A 16779-nucleotide genomic window follows, 5' to 3' on the forward strand; every position below is an offset into this window, starting at 1 on the left:
ACATCTTCAGGTTGCAGATGATGATGACTCATCTTGCAGGGTCTTCCTGAGAGAGAGCTGCTTCTGTCAGCCGGCCCAGCCTCGGCCAGGTTCCTTAGAGAGCTCAGGCTGCAGTGAAGCCACCACCGTGGCTCAAGGCAGTTAGTGGACAAAGCTCCTCATTTCATAATGGATGATCAAAACTCTTGGCTGTGCATGTATGACAACTGATCACTCCTTTATCTGCTTCATCAGAGGTGGCCTGGCTGCCACGGTTCACAAAAACACAAAGATTAAAGTTCAGCTTTTAGAGAAAGAAAAAAAAGAAAAAACAGAAAGTGAAAGAGAGCACTGAGTTTTGGAATATAATCAGACGAGCCAAATGATGGGCTGGAAGTCTAAATGTTGTCCTCATTCGATCACTTTTCTTTGTAGATGAATGATGTGGAAAAATATCAGTTACAGAGTAAAGACGTGTGAGTGTAATAAGAAAATACAAACAGACACATTAATTCTTGGGAGAAAACATGTAATAATTTTCCACAAGAAACTGTAGTGTGAAGTTACAAATCAAAAAAAACTAAAGAAAAAAAGAATTGGATTCTTAATTGACTCACTGCAAAAATATATTCTAGGCTGCTGCTAAAATACCCAGCATTCTGAGACACAGGACCAAAATATTCCCTTGTATGATCTGAACAGCAGCCAACCCCAGTTACAACAGGCCCACAGGTACAGTGGACACATATATACTGTATATATTATATACAGCATTGTGAGCGCCGCAGTAGTGGAGAAGTACCTATGGCCAGTTATTTTATCATGTAATAAAAATGGATGGGAGGGGAGAGGCCTGTGTGAGCAGTATACAGTGGTGCAATACAATAATGCTATCGCAAATTTAGCTAATTTAATGCGATTCAACATACATAAAACAACATCAGTTTTTTTCTCTTCTGGGGAATCATTACAAACATCTTCCCTTGAAAGGTTATCTGAAAAGTATAGAAGCTAATTTATGCCAAAAAAAAAAAAAATGTAAGGAGGAATGTCAAAAATAAAAATTTTGATCCAAACAAAAATGACTAAACTTAAAAATTATATCAACAATTATGAGATACTAGGTAAAAGTTATTTGAGTCGAAATTATAATAATAATAAGGAGTTAAACTTGGTGAAGTATGAGATTTAAATAGTCAAAATGATGGTGGTACTAAGTAAAAAGCTGTTGATGTAAAAGAACAATTTATGATGCTGGATCAAACTTAGAGATGACTTGATGATAATGTAACACCAAATTATGAGATACCAAGTCAAACATTTGTGTCTGGAGTAGAAATATAACTTTGAACTTAAAATATCACCAAGTAAAGATAACGACTTATGAAAAAATTGCGACTCTACGTCCAAATTGAGATAAAGAAGAAAATTAGAAAATAACATTAAAAAAAGGAGAGAATAATAGAAAATAATATTTTCAAAAAAAATCGAGAGTAGCTTATGAATTTGAAAAAAAAAATAATTCCTTAGGCATGACTTTGACTTAAAAAAGTCAGTCAATTTTAAGTTAGTGTCTCAATCATGACTCAGTATCTCACTAGTTTGACTCGAAAAATGTTTGGTTTTTTTGTTTTCATATTTTGTTTTCATATCTCAGACTAATTATTTTATTTTTATCTAATATCACATTATTTTGAGTCACCATGAGTTTAAAAGAGAAGTCAGTCAGTGAGGGGAGGGGCCAGGGGACAGTAGTGGTCGTGGCTACAGGACTGCAGAACGCTTCATACACATGGATAAGTCAGTTCTCTGTGAGGAGACACAACAGAAAGACAGTAGGACACATCACTGTGTGTTGACTCCACAGCTGTCAGCGACACAGCTGTTAGACACATGTGCGACCTCTCACCTGGATACAAGTTAATAAGAGCAGAGTTCATGTGCCAGCACAGCCATGAGCTGAAAGAGGCGAACAGCTCTGGAGAACTGAGGGGAACAGCACAGTTGGTGATCAGTCTCCATGGAAACATCACTGCATGCATTTTAAAATCCTCCTTCTTGTCTATAAAGCACTAAACGGTCCTGGGCTCAGACACATCTCAGCTCTACTTATACGATGTGAAGCATCAGACCCTCGGGTGATCTGGAACAGGTTCACTCACTGTTCCAAGAATCAGAACTAAGCAGAGTGAAGCAGCTTTGAGTGTCTCTGCTCCTCACCTGTGGAACAAGCTTCCTGAACACCTGAGATCTGCTGTCAGCTCATTTCCATCAGAGCTTCAAACATCTGTTTGCTGCTGCTGTCAATAAATTACACACGCCACATCTGTTTAATCTTGTGCCGTGTTTTCAACATCTTCTATCACTGCAGCTCTTCATCTAAAATGGTGTAAGTTTCTTACCTGATTTTATGTAATTGTCACGTGACTTATTAAAATGTTTCTATTTATTCTAATTATTTTTTAAATGCTATTTCACTGTCTTCTTAACGTTCTGTTTTAATATATGTTCGTGCCTCTGTGAAGCACTTTGAATTGTCTTGTGTCTAAATAAACTTGCTTTGCCCATGAGCAACACCATTCATATTACACACAGCTTCCATCACCATGACTGGCTACAGCTTTAAGATGGACTGTGTCCATGTTCACCTTCAGGTTTTAAGTGTGACCAAAATGGATTTTTGGGGGGAAACAGGAGCCCCGTACATAACATGTAGGAGTTCTTGTAACTAAAATTTTCTGACTTATAAATATTGTTCAGGTCAAAATCCAAGGTGAGACTCTTTCCAGTCTCTACTTTCCATCACAATTAACAGAAAATGAATAATAATTGGCTAATCAGGCCAATTATATCTGACCCCAAAGACCATCTCTGAAGACACACAGGCTCCACATCTGCTGGTGGTCACAGCTGAGGCATAATGCAGCTTCAAACTCTGGCAAAAGCTGGTAAGTGAAGCTTGAGTTCATAGTTCTAGTGAATATTTATCACTAGTATTAAACATTTGGCCTGATGGGGTATCTATAAAAAGATTTTCAGAATATTCAGTTCAGAAAGTGTCAGTGCAGCCCCTCCTCATATTTAAAAGGAGCTGAGAGCAGTGTTTGTAGCATCTATGATCAAGGACAGAGCCTCAGAGAGAGCAGTGAGCGGCTGATACTCACATCTGCTCACCTTCCAGTCACCTCTGGATCTCCTGAAGGACTCCTGTAAGGAAACACAGCATCACGGTGGTCAAACACTCTACACGTCATATGAGACCTGCAGCCACTGTTGAGTCACATCAGGACACAGCTGGCTGCGTTCACAGGGGGGTTGTACAAATCGTGCAATGGGATGAAGTTTGGTAAACACTGCTGCAGCTGCCAACTTGTTGATGTGGGTTTGTCTGATGACGACGGGAGCAGAAAGCTGATGAACCAGTGAGGAGAGGCAGCACACGGTGCAAATACAACCACACTGAAGGCATCAAATGTACGTCTGGTTCTTCTACGTCCTAGTTTGAATCCACTCTCTCCTCTGTCTCTCCAGCGCTCACTCTCATCATTCAGCAAAGCACGCTCCATAACACACAGGCAGCAGGCAAAGGTCACGTCCACACAGTCAGCCACAAACAAGGTGTGTGTGTACCAAGAGGCAGACAGCACATCAGCAGCAGCTCATCAAACAGAACACTGCATCTGGACGTGTAGTGTTCCCTCAGCCGATGGCACGTGCATGTTTGATGATGCTGAGCCTCTGAAAGACACGTTACCTGCGTCCTCACTGTCTCGTCTGGCGTCTCTACAAGAACGGAGGTGACAGAAACTCCTGAGCGCTGTCAGACATGAAGACTTTCCACAGTCAAATGAACAGACTCAGAGAGTGGGCACCCATGAGCAGGTGAAGCTCCGTCATGCAGCGGCCTGCGTTGGGTGGAGGTGCCTGAATGAAGAGGAACCTCGAGCAGACGGCGAGGCTCCACCAGGTAGCGGGTGGGGAGAAGGAGAACCGTTCAAACTCAGATGGAGAGATCAGGTAGAAGCCTGGAGGAAGATGCAGGAGGTTTCTGAGAGGTGCAATCAAAACCCAGTGAGCATTTAGTGAAATCATGATGACGAACATCTTTTTTAGAAGAACAACTGGTGCAAAAACACTCTGTATTCTTATTGTTAAGACGGGATTACAGCAAGTAGACTGCACCGGGTCGAGGCTCATTTAAGACACTGTGGCCTCTGCTTTCACAGCACTGTGTGTGTGTGTGTGTGTGTGTGTGTGTGTGTGTGTGGTAACGACACTACGGGATTTGTCCCCACTACTTTCCATCTGAGCTACTGACATCAATACTCTAATCACAGTTCAACAAACAGTGTTTCGGAGCCACACTCTGCTGTCTGTGTTGGTCAGTTGTGCTGACTTGTTGTCCACACTGTGACAGTGGGGTTGTGAGATCCTGTGGATGATGTGGTGAAGTGTGTTACCAAGAGGTTGGACGTGTGTGTGTGGCTCTTTAATTTCAGACAGCAGCTCTCTTTGTCGTCAGTGGTGAACTCAGCTGATGAGCCACACTGGTTGTGTACTGGTTGACTGGGACCAACAACACTCAGACCAGTTCATTTAGTTTGTCCACTGGTGGAAAGAAGCTTCCAGGGACAGATGTGTGATGAAGATAAACCTCATCATCAGTCTGACTTTGACTCACTCCTCCTGTGGTTTCATGGCTCTTTGCAAACAACAAAAACGCTGCATCGCTGCCACCATGTGGACAAACAAGGTCATTTCATGTCCCATCACATTCCATTCCAAGAGAACTGACTGAGCTTCATGTTAAAATGCATCCACCAACGAAGAAGAACATAACACATGGACGACAAGAGATAGCAACAAGAAGGACAATAAACACCTGTCCACCATTAAAGCTCCTCTGACTTCATCCTCCCTCATATCACTGAGCACTGCTGCAGACCCCCACCCTTCATTCACCTGATGGAGGGATGATGGATGGATGACAGCTGTTGCTAGGAAACCTCAGCTACATGAAGTCAGGTCAGTGGTTGCAGAGATGAATCAGTTTGTGGTTATAATGTGTTAGATCACCAGGAAACCCCTGTACAGGTGGTCTGGACCAGCTCTCCGTTTAAAGGGTCTGACCCTTCAGCTTTGTAGGACTCTTATCCCGTCAATAGATTCTGTGGCTATTTCAGCTGGTGGTGAGGAGACTCACCGAGCTTCTAACTGCCTACCTCTGGGCGTCTACCCTTCTGCCTCTCATACTGCACCTAGTTGAGTCGCCCTATTGAACTAAATACAGATATCAGCCACGCCCGTTAACAGCAGCTCTGTTTGGCTTACAAATGACTTTTAGAGGGAGATGGATGAAGTGAAAGCCTGGCCAGGGTGTCTATCCTCTGTCAGCGGCCGGTCCCAAGACATCAGAGTCCCTCGACTCTGCACAAAGTCCAGACTTCCTCTTTAGAAGTATCAGTTCCTTCTTGGCCGCACAAGCCGGGGGATCACAGAATTCCAATTTGTCGTCCACAACTGGTTGGCAGGTTCTTTTCTCTTGCTTCTCCTTTGGTGATCTATTGTCAGCTGTAGAGTCTCTGTGATCTCTTGTGAGTCATCTTAAGGCTTGTAGACTCCGTCTCCTGTGTAGCTGTCCGAGGAGGGAACTTCGTCGATGGTGAGTAATTCACAGACTTGAAGTTGGTGTTTGTGCTAAAAGATGTTTCATCAGTCCATAACCAGTTCCGACCAGATCGTATCATACTTAGTTACAGCAGTAGCACATCTTGAAATCAACAGTCAGTGATCTTTCTTCATAATCCAACTGCCTCGCTGTTACAAATCATTCCTTCACCGATCTAATACATTTCTTTCTAACAAATGTTAAAATGTGCATTTAAAGCTTTTCAAATCACAGTTTTACTATTGAAATCACAATCATTCACTTTTTAATCATTTCATATGTTCACAGTCATCATCACACTCTCTTCCTTATACTGTCATGTTCACATCACTCACACTTCCCCTTTTCTGACCTACTGAGCCCCAAGAGGATTTTCCAGTTCAGGGACGTCTCAACATGTCACATATCTAATTTTTTATGATTTAAATCATTCCTTTATATTGCTTCCATGACACATTTCTTATTGATATTTATTTGCAGCATAATCATTCAAATAGAGCTCTGTGTCTCACTGTTCAGTTCATGATGTTGGTCCCTTTCAGTTGATGTCAGGAGCTCTGAGATCTCAACCCGTCTGGACAAATGAGATTCATTAGTGAAATAATGAGACAGGTTAGTGATGTGTTAGATAACATGATGTGTTGTTACAACAGTTTGTTCATTAAATAAACTATATACACGGTGTGAAATAAGGTATTTCCACTTATGGAAGACAATAGTAACGGCTGCTTTCCCTCATATTTATTCAGGAAGGAGCTGAAATCTTTGTCCAGGGAGTCTCATCTGATTCTTTCAGGGTTTACCACTGACTTTAGGTGTTTGTTTTTGTGTAGATTGTTGTGTATAACAGTTGACAACATGGTGTTTTTATTTTTTTTGGTTTTTTGGTTTTTTCATCAATGCTTTATTTCAAGCTGAATCGAGAGCTTTTATTCCGAAAAGTTCTGATGAAGTTCAGGTTCTGTGGTTCTCTTGACAGAGCTCTGAAACAGACACCAGTTCAGTTAATCCTTCAGACTGACATGTGACTGTGGCCACAACACCACACATGAACAAGAACAAAGTGTGTGTGTGTGTGTGTGTGTGTGTGTGTCTCTTGAGCAGCTTGTTTGTCCTGACTCTTGTGTGTGTGAGCTCACAGTCAGTGTTACTGGTTTCCCTCTCAGACTGACTGAAGTCCTGAAGATGAGTGATTGTGTGGAGGAAGAGGAGGACAGAGCAGAGTCTCCAGGACCCAGCTGTCTGTCTGTGAAGAGTCACCGGTCCAAAAATTATCCTCCAGACTTCAGTCCTGAACCTGGACCCTCAGACTCACAGTAAGAGACCTGCTACAAACCTGTGAACCTCCAAACTGTCTCTGTAACAGTGTTTAGTGTGTTGAGCTCCTGCAGTGATGTCACTTCCTGTAACAGCTGCCGTAGTGTCGCAGAAAATAACTTCCCCTGGTTCCTCTGACATATCAGTGTATTAACAGTGACTGCTGAGGAGCTGGTTTCTTGTGAAATGATCCCAACAAAGAAGAGTTTGCCTTTTTTCTTGTGCATATTTTTGCTGCAGCTGATGAACATGACAGAGATGTAAAGATGTCAGTAATTAAAGGGCCATGGTGGAGCAGAGAAGCAGCCACAGAAGAAGAGAGCAGTGTGTTGGTGAACCTGGATGAGCTGGGATCTAACAGAGTTGACCACACTTTGCAGGATCATTTTACAGCCTGAATGATGAGCTTCACATGTCAGAGCTTCACTCTCCACAGTTAGTTTGATCCAAACTACAGTGAGCAGCTGTTGGAGGAAATGACTGAGCCTCTTTAACATCAAACTAGATATTTGTCAGCTGTTTATACAGATTTCAGGCTCTATGTAATATGGGCCGCTGATTGTAAAGTGGTTCATACTGAAATAACAACATTTCACCACATTTAGTCAACTTGTGTTTTTATAAACCAGATCAATATTTGTGAACTTTGTCATGTTCACTTTTTAAAAAAACATAGTAATAATGTAATGTTGATATTAAATCTAAATTTTAATATCAAATCTAAACATTGGTGAAACTTAATATTGCGCTAAATTCACACTGCTGGTCAGAGGAAGTACCAAAATAAAAGCTGAACCCAGCGTAATCCACAGTCAAGAGGAGTGGGTGGAGGGCAGACGTATCGTACCAGTCATATAAAGGTGCTTTAATGTTTCAGATGATAACACAATGTTCTGTACAAGGAAAATGATTGATAGTGAAGTGAGACTAAAATGACACATTAAACCTGGCTGGGAAAAGGAGAAGAGGGAAACAAAAGCTTTGGGTGGACAATGAATCAGAAAGCTTCAGAACTGAAATCAGTGAGATCAATGAAACGTCAGTCCAACAGTACCATTGTCAGCAATACCACCTTGGATACTTCCAGACGATGTTAAAGGATCTTTCCTTTAACAAAAAGGTCTGTCTCAATAGGAACCCTGTCCATAATATTGTCAGACACATATATTAATAATCTGAACCTGTTAGTGGCAAATCAGGAACTTTCAGTGGACATACTAATGTGGACAACTGCCTTATTTTCTTACATTGCAGCCTTTTACCTCTTATAGTGTTCTTGCATCATATTGGACTGACTCCATTCAGACCCAAAATGATGGAAAATAGGGTCCAGGTTTGAAAGTATCTGGATTATCTTAGCCATAACTTAAAGAAGAGTAAATATGACAAAGTTCTCAAATATTGCTGTAAATCTGGTTTTAACATTATTTTTGCTCGCACACTTTCACTCTGCACACCAGCAGTTTCCTCTGCAGAGAAGAGCTCTGTCTTACTACCTGCTAAATCCACGTTATCAGAGAAATCCACCAAGGTACAGGTGCACCTGGCTTTTACAGGGCATGGGAGAGAGCACTCTGATTGGTTTATTACATGTTACGCCAAAAAAACAGCCATGATTAATTAAGAGAAAAATTGTCATCAGAGAATTGATCAGTGATCGATGTGATATGAATAAAAACATGTTTGTGTTTGCAGAGGTCAGAACCACAGACTGAGAGCAGAGTCTCCAGGATCCAGCTGTCTGTCTATGAAGAGTGACCGGTCTAAACATGATCCTTCAGACCTCAGTCCTGAACCTGGACCCTCAGACTCACAGTAAGAGACAGTTTCTACTGTAAACTGAGCTGAAGATGATTCAGTTATTAGACATATTTGACTGTGACATGTTAGTGATGAAGACATGTCTTCACAGAGGGAGGAAGAGGAGTGGTGTCTCTGTGGAGGAGCAGCTGTCCTGCTGTGCTCTGTGTCAGGACGTCCTGAAGGATCCAGTCTCTACCAGCTGTGGACACTGGTTCTGCAGACAGTGCTTCACCTCATACTGGGACCAGTCTGGGTCTTCAGGAGACCCCTCCTGTCCCCAGTGTGGACAAAGACCCAGAACCAGACCTGGACTGCAGACAGCCAGTCAGAGCAGCACTGTACAAAGTGAGACTGAACATGTGTCTGCTGATGTCTTCATTTCTGAAACCAGGACCTGTTGTTTTCTCCAGTGTCAGTTGTTCTATCAACAGCACTGACATTTCAGATGATTCTAAAAAGCACAACATTAAAAAGCTTTTCTTTGCTGCTCTTTAGTTTTTCTGTAGCTGATGAAAATAATCAGCAGATTCTCAGATTCTCTTTCTTCAGTCTGACATTGTCTCTTCTCTTTCAGCAGATAGTGGTCTGCAGGAGGTTTTAGATCAACATAAGATCAGTCTGAGGAGCAGATGTGAACGTGTGACTGAAGGAAGTGATGGAACAGGAAGTGGAACCCTCCTCAACAGGATCTACACTGAGCTCTACATCACAGAGGGACAGAGTGAAGAGGTTAATACCCAACATGAGGTGAGGCAGCTGGAGACAGCTTCCAAGATGAAGACCCTCCATGATGCTTCGATCAAGTGCCACGACATCTTTAAAGCCTTACCTGACCAACAGAGACCCATCAGAGTGGTTCTGACCAACGGCGTCGCTGGCATTGGAAAAACCTTCTCAGTGCAGAAGTTCAGTCTGGACTGGGCAGAGGGCTTGGAGAACCAAGATGTCAGTCTGCTGGTTCTGCTTTCGTTCAGGGAGCTGAACCTGATCAGAGAGCAGCAGTACAGTCTTCTCAGGCTGCTCCATGTTTTCCATCCAACATTACAGAAGGTCACAGCAGAGCAGCTGGCTGTCTGTAATGTTCTGTTCATCTTGGACGGCCTGGATGAAAGCAGACTTTCACTGGATTTCACCAACAGGGAGGTTGTGTCTGATGTCACACAGACGTCATCAGTCAACCTGCTGCTGACAAACCTCATCCAGGGGAACCTGCTTCCCTCGGCTCTGGTCTGGATCACTTCCAGACCTGCAGCAGCCAATCAGATCCCTCCTACATGTGTTGACAGGGTAACAGAGGTACGAGGCTTCACTGACGCCCAGAAGGAGGAGTACTTCAGGAGGAGATCCAGTGATGAAGAGCTGTCCAGCAGAACCATCTCACACATCAAGAAGTCCAGGAGCCTCCACATCATGTGTCAAGTCCCAGTCTTCTGCTGGATCACTGCTACAGTTCTGGAGCACATGTTGACTACAGAGCAGAGAGGAGAGCTGCCCCAGACCCTGACTGACCTGTTCTCACACTTCCTGCTGGTTCAGACAAAGAGGAAGAAGCTCAAGTACGATGAGAGACATGATACGAGTCCACAGGAGCTGATGGAGGCTGACAGGGAAGTTCTTCTGAAGCTGGGGAGGCTGGCGTTTGAACATCTGGAGAAAGGAAACATCATGTTCTACCAAGAAGACCTGGAGCAGTGTGGTCTGGATGTCACAGAGGCCTCGGTGTACTCAGGACTCTGTACTGAGATCTTCAAAAGAGAGAGTGTGATCTTCCAGAAAACAGTCTACTGCTTTGTTCATCTGAGCATTCAGGAGTTTCTGGCTGCAGTCTACATGTTCCACTGTTACACCAACAGGAAGAGAAAGGTCCTGAAGAACTTCCTGGGACAAGACTACAAACACAGAGACTCAACCTCAAAGTCTTTGTTTAAGAAGGTTTCTGGGATGTTTGGAAACCTTCATCCATCTCTGGATGTCTTCCTGAGGGCAGCCATGGTGAAATCCCTCAGAAGTAAAAATGGTCATCTGGACCTGTTTGTTCGCTTCCTTCATGGCCTCTCTCTGGAGTCCAACCAGAGACTCTTAGGAGGTTTGCTGGGTCAGACAGAGAACAGTCCAGAAACCATCCAGAGAGCCATCAACAACCTGAAGGAGATGAACAGTGATGAAATCTCTCCTGACAGAAGCATCAACATCTTCCACTGTCTGATGGAAATGAAGGACCACTCAGTTCATCAGGAGATCCAAGAGTTCCTGAAGTCAAAGACCAGATCAGAGCAGAGACTCTCTGAGATCCACTGCTCAGCTCTGGCCTACATGCTGCAGATGTCAGAGGAGGTTCTGGATGAGTTGGACCTGGACAAGTACAACACATCAGTGGAGGGACGACGGAGACTGATCCCAGCTGTGAGGAACTGCAGGAAGGCTCAGTGAGTCCAGACATGATCAATATAATTATCAATCAGTAGATTAGATCAGTAGTTGAGTCAAATTCAGATAAACACAGTTTTCATTTATTCTCATTATTCTTAGTTTTACTTTGAAACAATCAAAGGTCAATTGTGTTTTTTTTTCTGGAGGTGTTGTAAATGCTGTGAGCACCAAAATGTAGATGTTTCAGTTGGTTGTGATTGTTGCTGTTAAGTTAATTAAAACACTTGTTTTGTTTATTTGTAATAATTGTTGGATGCTTCATTGATTTGTTAATGTTCTGTGTTGTTTTGAATCTTTTTGGTTTAATTCAAACCTGATCAAACTAATTAAAGCAGCTCCACTGATCTTACACCTCAGAGTGTGTTTCCAGGTGTTTCCAGGTGTTGGGGAGGACACCTGCATATGAGAAAACAGTAGTATTAAACCTTTAGTGTCTCCAGCTGTGCAGTCTGATAAATGTCCTCAGGTGATGTCACCTGAGGACGACACCAGGCCTCTGTAGCCCCCCCTCATCTCTGCTGCATAACACACCTTAATGTAACAGCCGAGGGTTGGTGGTTGGGGTGCATTGTGGGTAATGTAGGCACCAGGTTTTATTTTTGAGGAAGAAGAATGTGTGAATGAAAAAAGAAGATGTCTCTGGTTCAGCTTTGTTGAAACTGTCCATTGTGACAGTGTTACAGGAAGCAGTGATGAATCTGTGGAAGTCTGTATTCAGGACTCATGAGGTTTCTATGACAACAGTCATCAGTGTTTGACAGTGAACAGTGAATGCAGTGAAGCTCGAATGAGCAGGTTCTAGCAGGTGTTTAGTAAAGTTTGTAAAAGACCTGAATCATTGTCCAGAGATGACTGAAGTCATGATGAGCATGGAGGATGTTAGGGGACGCCCCCCCCCTTTAAATCACAGGAGACAGAAACAGTGGGCTCCAATGAAAGCTGCTTTAAAAGTGGAGCTGAACAGCAGCCACCGTGGTAACAACAAACACTGATGGGATAATGGTTCATGATCATGATCATTGAAGAGCTTTAAAGTCTTTCCATAGATTGTGTTGAATGAGACAGAAAGTCCAGGGTGTTTTCTCTCTTGTTGCTGTAGAGGAGAGTCGTATCAGGAAATGTTCAGCTTCAGCCAAGAACACAGGTGTGAATCTATCAGAGCAGAATGGGAGGATTCAGTCTTCTTCTACACACCAGAGCTCAGTGTCATGTTTCTGTGAGGACCTTCTGTGAAAACCAGATGATAAGACTCAGCTGCTCTGTGATTGGACTCTGCTCTGCTGCTCCACAGAGCAGATGCTTCCAGGTTGTAACTGTAGAGTCCACTAAGTGTTGATCACTAGTGTTTTACTGAGGACAGTTTGTTCATGGATCAACGTGGGCGCTGCCACTGATTCACCACAATGAGCCAGATGTGTTTTATGCAGTGGTGTGTGTTGACTTCTACAGAGAGGCAGCAGAGCCAAGCAATCTGGAGTCAGTTTAAAAACACTGGAGAATAAAACTGTTTTTCTCAACAAGATTCTGACTCTGGATCAAATCATATGATGGAAGCAGAAATGTAACATCATTTTCCCTCCTTCATCTGCACAACAAAGATTCCCATGAAACTCTGCAGGTCTGAGAGAGAGTGATGAGAATTATTGTTTCATGTCAAACACAATCAGATCAGATGAGCTGAGCCACAGATGTGAAGAGCAGATGTTCATCACATCATCATCTTTTCTCATCAGATGCATTTTAACTTCAGTGTCTTTTATTACAAACTGTCTGATTTTATTCTAACACATTTTATATTTTCTCTCATCACAGACTTTGTGGTTGTCGACTCTCAGAGACTCACTGTGAAGTCGTGTCCTCAGCTCTGAAGTCCAACCCCTCCCATCTGAGACACCTGGACCTGAGTGTAAACTACCTGGAGGATTCAGGAGTGAAGCAGCTGTGTGCTGGACTGGAGAGTCCAAACTGTAGACTGGAGACTCTGAGGTCAGTTCACTGACTGGAGCTGTTGTAGTTTTATATTCAGATAAAATCTGTGAAGTTCCAGTTTTTCATTGGTTGGTTCATTTTCAGGATTTCTGTGTGAGGATTTAAAAAATCAGGCAGTGAAGAGAAAGAAGGAAGATGAGACCAGGAGCAGAGTGGTGATGAGGAGGGTCAGGAGAATCCCCGGGGGCAGTTTGGGGGCCGGGGCCGGACTGATCTTTTATTTTTTTAAGTTATTTTATTGGCGTTTTTAATGCCTTTATTGGATAGGTCAGTGAGAGAGTGACAGGAAAGTCAGGGAGAGAGAGGGGATGACATGCAGCAAAGGGCTGTGTGTAGGGCTAAGCCTAAATGGTAGGCTGTTTTCCAGCAGGAGGCTCTGAACGTTACCTGAAGGTGAACTGGTTGTTGCTGCAGGTCACAGAATCTGACGGCTCACAGAATGGGCTGTAACACTGGTGGTAGACTGAGGCCGAGCACTCGTCCTCCTCAAGTTCTCAACAGTAACACAAGTTCTTCTTTAAAGATGTGGACACAGAGAAATCTTTTCCCTCCTCCTGTAAATGTGACATTGTGCAGTTGTTTGGTGACTTTGGAACATTGAAGCTGCTCCACCATGTTTGTTCTGAACAGTGTGACTGAGTTCTCACTGTTTGTTCACGTCCTCAGTGTTTTGTTTCTGTGCTGATGTCTGTAGTGTCAGAGAGGGAACAGACTAAACAGACGTGAATCCTCTGATTCTCCTCTGATTACAGACTGAACTGAGGTCAGCAGCAGCTGATCAACCTGTGTTCACATCAACAGCTGTATGAATGTTGTGCTGACATTTGGATGATGTGTGTAGAAGGCTGACATGATGAAGATCCACAATAACAGAAGAACAAAGTCACTCTACTCATTTTAGACAAAGATCATTGATCAGGACAAATCTGATTGATTATCAATCACTGATCTACATCTTTGATTCTTTATTCAGATTGGAGAACTGCAGGTTGTCAAAGATCAGCTGTTCTTCTCTGGTCTCAGCTCTGAAGTCCAACCCCTCCCATCTGAGAGAACTAGACCTGAGTGAAAACCACCTGCAGGATCCAGGAGTCAAGGGTCTGTGTGGTTTTCTGCAGAGTCCAGACTGTAGACTGGAGACTCTGAGGTCAGTTCACTGTTGTAGATCTTATATCTTGAATCCACAGCTAATGAAGCTTCACACACAAGTTGAATCCATTGACTGTGAATGAATGAATGACATTGTAAATAGTTGTTGTCTCATGTTTCCAGTTGTTCTTCTCTCAGACTGAGAATGATTCTTCAGTTTCAGCTCATTTCACTCACTTGTCATGAATAATGTCTGTTCACTTCAGTTCAACCTTCACAGCTCACACACTCGTATTTCTCTCAGTCAGAGGACTCATGTTTTCTAAATCCACTGGAGAAAATGTCCAGTGTTAGTTGTTCGAGTCAATTCATTTTATCACAACAACATACACAAGATCCTCACAACTAATATTTGTCCAAAGAAAGTGAAGAAACAATCTTCTTTTTTTCAGTAGATTTCAGTGAAGTGTCAGGACTAATGTCTGTTTGATCGAAATCTAATTGATTATCAATCATTGATCTGCATCTTTGATTCTTTATTCAGATTGGAGAACTGCAGGTTGTCAGAGATCAGCTGTTCTTCTCTGGTCTCTGCTCTGAAGTCCAACCCCTCCCATCTGAGAGAACTGGACCTGAGTGAAAACCACCTGCAGGATCCAGGAGTCAAGGGTCTGTGTGGTTTTCTGCAGAGTCCAGACTGTAGACTGGAGACTCTGAGGTCAGTTCACTGTTGTAGATCTTATATCTTGAATCCACAGCTAATGAAGCTTCACACACAAGTTGAATCCATTGACTGTGAATGAATGAATGACATTGTAAATAGTTGTTGCCTCATGTTTCCAGTTGTTCTTCTCTCAGACTGAGAATGATTCTTCAGTTTCAGCTCATTTCACTCACTTGTCATGAATAATGTCTGTTCACTTCAGTTCAACCTTCACAGCTCACACACTCGTATTTCTCTCAGTCACAGGACTCATGTTTTCTAAATCCACTGGAGAAAATGTCCAGTGTTAGTTGTTCAAGTCAATTCATTTTTATCACAACAACATACACAAGATCCTCACAACTAATATCTGTCCAAAGAAAGTGAAGAAACAATCTTCTTGTTTTCAGTAGATTTCAGTGAAGTGTCAGGACTAATGTCTGTTTGATCGAAATCTAATTGATTATCAATCATTTATCTACATCTTTGATTCTTTATTCAGATTGGAGAACTGCAGGTTGTCAGAGACGAGCTGTTCTTCTCTGGTCTCAGCTCTGAAGTCCAACCCCTCCCATCTGAGAGAACTGGACCTGAGCTGGAACCAGGACCTGCAGGATCCAGGAGTGAAGGGTCTGTGTGGTTTTCTGCAGAGTCCAGACTGTAGACTGGAGACTCTGAGGTCAGACTCCATGTTTTCTTTCTGTGCTGAGATGAATGTGATGTGAAAGTTGTGTTGACACTGAGCTGCAGACATGAGGCTGATATTATACTGATCCACACTGAGGATCTTCATGGTAAAGTCTGTTTTCTTCTTCTCTGCTTTTAGTCCAGTGACTGTTTCTCTTCAACTTTCACCTCATGACTTTTTAAAACATCAACAGAAACACATTGAATCTGTCAGACAATAACTGATCTATAATCAGTAGCTGATGGTCCCCACACTTTTATAAGGCTCTGTGATGTTTGTACTGACTCCAATATTCAAAGTCAAGTTGTCATAGCAACAGGTTGTTTCATCACTTTAAATCCCGTAGGTTTGACTGTGTTAAATATTTGAGCTCAGTCACCAGGTGTCTGTGTCTCTGCCGTTCCATCAGCGAGTGAATTTAATATATATTTCTATACATTTGTTCTCATGTCTCCAAACTTCAGCCTGACATGTTTGTTGTCTTTGAAAACTTGAGGATCTTTAGTAGAATCTGCACAACATGAGTTTGTATAGATGGAGCCACAGGTGGAGCTGGCAGAGTTGAAGAGGTGGAGTCACTACGTCTTTATTGAAGCAGCAGCATGTTGTCATGAATATTAATGAGAGCTGTTTTTACTTTGTCTGTTTGACTCTTTGTGGTTTCAAGCAGGAACTTTGTCTCCTAAACTCACATCTTTGATTCTTTATTCAGACTGAGGGACTGCAGGTTGTCAGAGATCAGCTGTTCTTCTCTGGGCTCAGCTCTGAAGTCCAACCCCTCCCATCTGAGAGAACTGGACCTGAGTGAAAACAAGAACATGCAGGATCCAGGAGTGAAGGGTCTGTGTGGTTTTCTGCAGAGTCCAGACTGTAGACTGGAGACTCTGAGGTCAGTTCACTGTTGTAGATCTTATATCTTGAATCCACAGCTAATGAAGCTTCACACACAAGTTGAATCCATTGACTGTGAATGAATGAATGACATTGTAAATAGTTGTTGTCTCATGTTTCCAGTTGTTCTTCTCTCAGACTGAGAATGATTCTTCAGTTTCAGCTCATTTCACTCACTTGTCATGAATAATGTCTGTTCACTTCAGTTCAACCTTCACAGCT

At 42.7% G+C, this 16779-nt stretch overlaps 1 protein-coding gene across 1 annotated transcript in view; it reads left to right on the plus strand.

The window, feature by feature from the left end:
- LOC139612045 (NACHT, LRR and PYD domains-containing protein 12-like) overlaps positions 1 to 16779 on the plus strand; it is a 606901-nt gene that overhangs the window by 19082 nt on the left and 571040 nt on the right. Inside the window, exons 4-11 of the mRNA XM_071467168.1 lie at positions 8660 to 8779; positions 8877 to 9112; positions 9342 to 11193; positions 13010 to 13183; positions 14160 to 14333; positions 14820 to 14993; positions 15481 to 15657; positions 16379 to 16555. Coding sequence (XP_071323269.1) covers positions 8660 to 8779; positions 8877 to 9112; positions 9342 to 11193; positions 13010 to 13183; positions 14160 to 14333; positions 14820 to 14993; positions 15481 to 15657; positions 16379 to 16555 — 3084 coding nt within the window. The remainder of the gene's footprint in view (positions 1 to 8659; positions 8780 to 8876; positions 9113 to 9341; positions 11194 to 13009; positions 13184 to 14159; positions 14334 to 14819; positions 14994 to 15480; positions 15658 to 16378; positions 16556 to 16779) is intronic.

Source organism: Trachinotus anak, unplaced genomic scaffold (assembly GCF_046630095.1).
Source record: "Trachinotus anak isolate AG129_WGS33_773 ecotype Australia unplaced genomic scaffold, CSIRO_AGI_Tana_v1 ptg000030c, whole genome shotgun sequence".
Lineage (NCBI taxonomy): Eukaryota > Metazoa > Chordata > Actinopteri > Carangiformes > Carangidae > Trachinotus > Trachinotus anak.